Here is a 7426-nt window from a genome sequence, read left to right as displayed (position 1 = left end):
GATGATGCAGAATTAGAAAACAATGGATATAAATGGGACTCATGGGACTCAAAAGGTTACTTGGAAAAAATATATAAGAATAAAAAGAAAAGCAGTTAGTATCCTAATTTTCAGAGGAGGAAACAGAGCTTAGAGAGGTGAACAGTAACTCTGTAGGCTGGTAGCTAGTGGGGTCCACCTCTGACCCACAGCTGACTGTAAGACTCCGCTCTTTCCTCGTAGGGGGCCACCCTCCCGAGGGGCTTCGGTTTGGGTATGGCTTTACTGATCTCTTGAGCTTTAAAAAATGGTATTATCAAACAAAGGAGAATGGTCACCTTGATCCTTTCCACCATTTTTTTGTTTGTTCTGTTTTGACCAGCTTCATGACTGTTTGGGGAAACTTTGAAACTCTGGATTATTTATAACATTTGGCTTTAGCCAAGTAGCAAGTATTAAGTTTGTTCAGACCTACAGCTTATAAAGAATACAATCAGAAAGAGAAGATTCACAACATACAACTTAATGGCTTAAAAATCTATCCAGTATCTCCTTGTCTTCTTGTATTTTAAAATGTTTCCTTTAGGGGCGCCTGGGTGGCTCAGTCGGTTAAGCATCCGACTTCGGCTCAGGTCATGATCTCGTGGCTTGTGGGTTCAAGCCCCGTATCGGGCTCTGTGCTGACAGCTTGGGGCCTGGAGCCTGCTTCGGATTTTATGTCTCCCTCTCTCTCTCTCTGCCCCTCCCTGGCTGGTACTCTGTCTCTGTCTCTCTCTCAAAAATAAGTAAATATTAAAAAAATTTTTTTTAATGTTTCCTTTGTTCTGCTGTATTGTTTTAAAGAATTAAAAAATTATATTTATAATACGAAGAAATAGTATGTATTTTATCTTCTAGGTGTCTGAGGAAAAAAGATGAGATTTCCTTACAAGATTGTAACGAATCTTGTTTTGATCATAATTGCCAGAATTGTCAAATAAAAGCCACAGCAGTGTAAATAACGGTGTTCATAATGCTTACTGTACCCGGAGGCATGCAATACACTAAGTTCCTGAAGTATAAACATTGCGATCAGAAGTCATTTTATTCGATCCATACAGAAAAATTAAAACTACTAATTATTAAAAGTTTACGTTGAGTCCATTCTCCTCTCATGTCTGAAACCAGGGAAAATTTCCCCAAACCAGGCACTGTTTAGCATAGATGTGCGTCTGAAATTTCATTTGACTTTTCACTGTGCTTCTGTTAAATGCCAAACTTACCTCTGCAATCTCTATCCTCTTTGCGAGATCATCAAGGGAAAGACAGCTCTCATCAGAAGGCAGATTCTCCTGCAGGCTGTAGGAGGCTTCCTCAGGAGAAAGATCTGGAAGGAGGTCCGAGTCTTCCTCTTGGTCTTCACACGACAGGGCGTCTTCGGTATCTTCCAAGCATCCTTGTAGGAGGCTGTTCAAATAGTCTTCGGTTTCTTTGCTGACTCGGTCGTCGGCAGCCCCCCCTCCCTCTGGACGCCCTGCGCTTAAGTCGGATACCCCAGTGCTCTCACCAAGTACACTCTGGGAGCGCTCTGAGCCGGCCGGCCCCTGTGGGGATTTTCCATCGCTGTCTGTGAGATGAGGTTGCTGCGGCTCATCTAATTCACTGTTTTCCAGCCGGTCCGTGGGCAACGCCTCAGAAGCATCCTTAAGTGGCAAATGGAGCTCCTTTCTCTGAGTCTGCGAATACCTTCCCTCGGAACTCAACGCAGGTGGTGTGAGGTCAGAGCCTGGGAAGACCGAGGGCTCGATCATCGACTCGCTGGGAAGCGACGCTCCGGGGTCCGCGGCGGGGCCTTCTATTTTGGCCGCATCTCGGCAGGCGACCGTCTGAGCCGGCTGCAGGCGGCTGTCACCCTGGCGGGCGTCCTCAGACCTGCTCCCGGCCGCCCCCAGGGGCTGGGCGCGCAGCTCCAGGGCGGCCTGGGCGCGGCAGAGCGGCTCCGCCGCCGTGTGGTCCTTGCCTGCAGTTACCAGAAGGCTCCAGGCATCCGCCTGCCTGTCCATCTGATTACAGCAGCCGCCGCTCTCCGGGCTTGCTCTCCTGGGCTCCCTGCCAAGACAAGTTTCACTCTCTGCAGATGAAGAAAAAACAAGTTGTTTCAAGGTTCAAAACAACACTTTGCACGGTGTGGAAGAGAAAGGACATACGAATAGTACATGTGACACGACACAATTCTACACCTCTCCCATGGGAGCTGCGTCTGCTGGAATTAACGGGTGTCCTTAGACACAGGAAATACCCCAAGTAGTCAGTGAGTGACCCTTTACATACAGAAATTAACAGAGATTGCTCAAAAAATGTTAAGAATATGAACAAATAACTTAGTCTCCATGATTATCGAAAAAGCCCCTTTTCAAAGGCTGAAAGGTACTTTTCTGAACTTTACTGGCTCTACTTCCTCTCATATTCACCTTATGTTTGTACATTAGATTTATACTGTTATTTCTATTGGCTTTTCGGTGTTAAACACTACCCACCACGGAAGAGGTACAGTTCTCCGGTTCTTTCTGTTCCTTTCCCCCAAAGATATATAATCTGCCCCCTCTGGCTCTAGCTTCCCGCTACAGTGCAACACAATTCTGGAGCAAGTCAATACTCACATGTTCACACTGCTATGGCTTTGTAAATATTATTCACAACCTACACACACTGTGCACTGTGATACATTTTCCTTTCTCATTTCCGCTTTATTGTGCTTGGTGGTAACTGCCTCATTCCTTCAGTTAAAAAAAAAAAAGGGGGGGTGTCTGGGTGGCTCAGTCGGTTAAGCGTCTGACCCTTGATTTTGGCCCAGGTCGTGAGCTCACAGTTCATGAGTTCGAGCCCCGTGTCGGGCTCTGCGCTGACAGCTTGGAGTCTCTCGCTCCCTCTCTCTGCCCCTCCCCTGCTAATGGGCACATGCTCTCTCTCTCAAATAAGAAACTTAAAAAACCCCACAACATATTCTTGAGCCCCTAACCAGGGCGGCTTTCTAGGCCTGCTACACAGGCCTCCTCCTGGAATCCCCTCTGGCTGTGTTGGGAACACGGTTTCTGAATCCCAGGTCTTCCTCTTTGTTTATTCTCTGCTGAAATTTTTTTACGGTCCATGGAAGGTAAACTTAAGATTGTTCACATCTGAATGTCTTTATTCCTTCATCCCTGACTAAAACTTTGGTTGGGTTGAGTTTTCTATATTGGAAGTCTTTCCCTCTCACAGCTGTGAAGGCACTGCTGTGCCGTGTTGAGCGCTTGGTAGGGTCATAGAGTCTCTCTGCCAATGTGAATACCAGTCCCTGTCACCTACACTCTCTTCCTGGAAGATTTGGTTGTTTTTCTTTACGTCTGGTGTCCTGAAGCTTCGTGAAATTTCTCTTTGTGTTGGGTGCTTGGTGAGACTTTCAACCTGGAAACTCATGACCTTCAATTCTGGGAATTTTCTTATAAAATTTTCTTAATCATTTGTCCCCTATTGCTTTCTTTTTCTTAAGTTTATTTATTTTGAGAGAGAGAGGTGGGGGGTGGGGAGAGCAGAATGAGCAGGGGAGAGGCAGACACAGAGGGAGAGAGAGAATCCCAAGCAGGTTCTGTGCTGTCAGCACACGGAACCCAGAGCCCGATGCGGGGCTTGAGCTCATGAATCTTGAGATCAGGACCTGAGCCAAAATCAAGAGTTGATGCTCAACGGACTGGGCCACCCAGGCGCCCCACCCCTCCAGAAGGCCTGTATTGGGATTCGGGCCTCTCAGACTCACCGTCTCTACCTTTTCTGCCACACCACTCCTCTCTCTGCCTCTGGACTTTCAGGGATGCTGCCTCAATTCTAACCTTCCACCTCTTCTAATTAATTTTTCCTTGTGGTCATCACATCTTTTAATTTCTAAGAATGTTTTAATTCTCTGAATGTTCTTTTTTAAAAAACAGCTCATTCTTATTTTCATATATACAATACTCTAACTTGTGACACTGTTCATTCATTTTTTAAAAGGTTTTCATCTATTCTCTCCATTCTGTTTCCTTTGAGCTGCTTTCAGTTTGTCGGCTGACTTGGCTTCTGTCTTTCCTATCCGAGGCGACAAGCAGCTCTGTGCTTAAAGGCAAGTCTTCTCCAGGAGTTGGTCCTCAGTGTGGGACAAAGAGGGTCTAGGCCGTTCACTGGAAGGCCTTCAATGTGAGTATCTGGAGGTTTTATCTCTTGGACAGGCAGTTGGTTTCCCCCAGAGGAAGCAAGAGACCAGCCGGCCACAGTTCTAGATACTAACTGCAGAAGGCAGGATAAGGTGCTTGCCATTCGGGGGATAAGATCTTCATTCCATTCTCATTTTCTGTAGAATACCCTCCCTTGAGTTGTGCCTCATCCAAGTCCACATTGCCTCTAGTTCAGGTGCTCTAAGAAATAAACCTCAGCTTCCCGCTTGGCAGAAAGGACATATAAACATCTAAGTGTTTCCTTAGGCCCAACCTCCTGTTGCCAGCCCAACCCTGTATGCTTGATCCTAGAGACACCTCCATGTTTCCCATTCCCAAATCCTTCCAGGTGGAACTCAACATTCTCTCTGTAGACGCTCAGTTATCCACCTTCTCTGGTGTAATAAGCCAGTTGCCACCCATCCACTTGCTTTCCAGCTTCCAGAACTTTCTGGATGTCACATCTACTGCTGCTGCTTCCTCACCGATTCAGTCACTATGGGTTTCTGGGTTAAGAATTCCTTTCTGGGGTGCCTGGGTGGCACAGTTAACGGTTAAGTGTCTGACGTCAGCTCAGGTCATGATCTCACGGTTCGTGGGTTGGAGCCCCACGCTGGGCTCTGTGCCGACAGCTCATAGCCTGAAGCCTGGTTCAGATTCTGTGTCTCTCCCCCACTCTCTCTGTCTCTCTCAAAAAAAAAAAAAAAAAAAAAAAAAAAATCCCTGACATTTCAGTGGTGTTCCAAGAAAAAGTGAAGGTAAGTGTTTGATCCACTATGTTTAATAAAAAATATTTTCCAGGGGGGCCTAGGTGGCTCAGTCGGTTGAGTGTCTGACTTTGGTTCAGGTCATGATCTCACGGTTTATGAGTTCGAGCCCCACGTCGGGCTCTGTGCTGACAGCTCAGAACCTGGAACCTGCTTCAGATTCTGTGTCTCCCTCTCTCTCTCTCTGCCCCTCCCCCACTCGTGCTCTGTGTCTCTCTCTCTCTCTCTCAAAAATAAACATAAAAAAAAAAAGAATTGTAAAAATAAATAAAAATATTTTCTGAATTTTTGACAAGTATGCATTCTAGTATACACTTATTATTGTTAATGTTTGTGTTAACACTTAGCACGAAGTTCTGTTACATGGTGCTCCTGAACTCAAGGATCTGGTGAGGTAAGCCTGTCACTCCTTACTGCATTCACTTCACACCTACTAATAAGAACTCTGATGAAATAAAAATGGAATTATAGCTGAGTGCATGACAGATGCTTCATACGTAATGAATTAAAGAGGTATTTCTAAAATGAGAAGTCAGACTTAACCTAAGTTCTAATACATAATCTCAGAAATGTCCACGTCTCTGAGTTACCCTTTCCCCAATAAGTTCTCTCTCTCTTTCTTTGAAGTTTTATTTATTTTTTTTTAAGGAATCTCTACACTCGATGCGGGGCTCGAACTCAGGACTTGAGATCAAGAGTCTCGAGTTCTTCTGAATGAGCCAGCTAGGCAACCCTCCCATGAATTCTCTTTAGGGTTAAAATCCCCCCCGCAATTCATGATAATAAGAGTAAAACATGCATGAATTAGCACATCTTATACTTTCTGAATACTTTATTTTATTTATTTATTTATTTATATTTTTTCCAACGTTTACTTATTTTTGGGACAGAGAGAGACAGAGCATGAACGGGCGAGGGGCAGAGAGAGAGGGAGACACAGAATGGGAAACAGGCTCCAGGCTCTGAGCCATCAGCCCAGAGCCCGACGCGGGGCTCGAACTCACGGACCGCGAGATCGTGACCTGGCTGAAGTCGGACGCTTAACCGACTGCGCCACCCAGGCGCCCCCTGAATACTTTATTAATTAACTTTAAGTACAAACATTTGAGTGGTATCAGGATTGAAGAAGTTTTCACAGGCCACTAAAAAAAATAAACTAAGTACGAAATGCTGATAATGTACAGCTTCTACAGAAGCGAATTCAAAACTAAAAATGTACATACCCAGTCATCCGGGAAAAGCAAGTTAAAACCACAATGATATTCATATCCACTAAAATGACTCACATAAAAAAGACTGACAACATTAAATGTCAGCAAGGATGTGGTGCTACTGGAATTCTCATATACCGCTGGGGGGCTATAAAATGGTATAAACGGCAGACAGCTTGGCAGTTTCTTTTAGGACTAAACATGTACCTTCCCTATGACCAGCAATTCCACCCTCAATTCTTTAACAAAGAGAAATGAAAACATACATCCACAAAAAGACTTAAAGACTTTCTAGAAGTTTTAATCATGATACCCCCAACCTGGAAACAACCCAAATGACTGCCAACAGTCAAAGGGATAAGCAAATTGTGGCACAAAGAGCAGAATACCACTCGGCAATGAAAAGTAATGGACTAGTCAGTCGTACATAGTACGGTGACTCTGAAAAACAGTATGCTGATAAATTCTATTTATATCAAATTCTAAAGCAGGGAAAACCCACCAATAATAACAGGAAGCAATGGGTTGCCTGGGACTACAGGTGGGAGGGACTAATAGTAAAAGAGGATTGGAAGGAAGATTCTGGAGTGATGAATATGTGCTACATCTTGATTGGGGTAGTAGTTACATGAGTATACATACACAGTTGTAGAAACTCCTCAAATTGCACACTTAAAATGGGTATATTTTTATTGCATGGAAATTGTACCTCAATGAAGTTGATAAAAGATGAGAAGGGAAAGATAAGTATAAAACTCAGGATGGGGGCGCCTGGGTGGTTCAGTCGGTTGACCATCTGACTCTTGAATTCAGCTCAGCTCATCATCTCATGCTTTGTGGGAATGAACCCCGCATCTGGCTCTGCACTGGCAGCACGAAGCCTGCTTGGGATTCTCTTTCTGCCCCTCTACCCACCCCTGCTCCTCCTATGCACACACACTCTCTTTCTCTCAAAATAAGTAAGTAAACATTAACAAAAACAACTCAGGATGATAATTTTCTCAGAGGTGGGGTAAAAGCAGGAGACAGAACAGACAAGAACACAAAGGTACTCGTAACAGAAATGACAGTAATTTAATCCTTAGTTGGGCATTAGGTTTACAGGTCCTCATTTTGTTTTCATGTATTATGTAATGAATATTATTTTTTACATATAAAATACTGCTTGATAAAAATAAAGAAAATATAAAATTAATAAAAATGCAGCGACTTTAGGGTCAGAAAACCAGGATCTAGCTTTGGGTCCTAATGAATTCTATTCCTG

At 44.3% G+C, this 7426-nt stretch overlaps 1 protein-coding gene across 3 annotated transcripts in view; it reads right to left on the bottom strand.

Annotated features, from left to right (window-relative positions):
* The window catches only part of CNST (consortin, connexin sorting protein), a 118736-nt gene that overhangs the window by 18677 nt on the left and 92633 nt on the right, over window positions 1-7426 (bottom strand). For all 3 annotated transcript variants that reach the window (XM_040451874.1, XM_040451876.1, XM_040451875.1), the window contains one exon: window positions 1242-2089. In XM_040451874.1, coding sequence (XP_040307808.1) covers window positions 1242-2089 — 848 coding nt within the window. The remainder of the gene's footprint in view (window positions 1-1241; window positions 2090-7426) is intronic.

This window comes from Herpailurus yagouaroundi, unplaced genomic scaffold, assembly GCF_014898765.1.
Source record: "Herpailurus yagouaroundi ecotype Mexico unplaced genomic scaffold, PumYag 205, whole genome shotgun sequence".
In the NCBI taxonomy this organism is placed as follows: Eukaryota; Metazoa; Chordata; class Mammalia; order Carnivora; family Felidae; genus Herpailurus; species Herpailurus yagouaroundi.
Note: the sequence above shows the minus strand (reverse complement) of the source record. Positions and strands in the feature narration are given on the sequence as shown.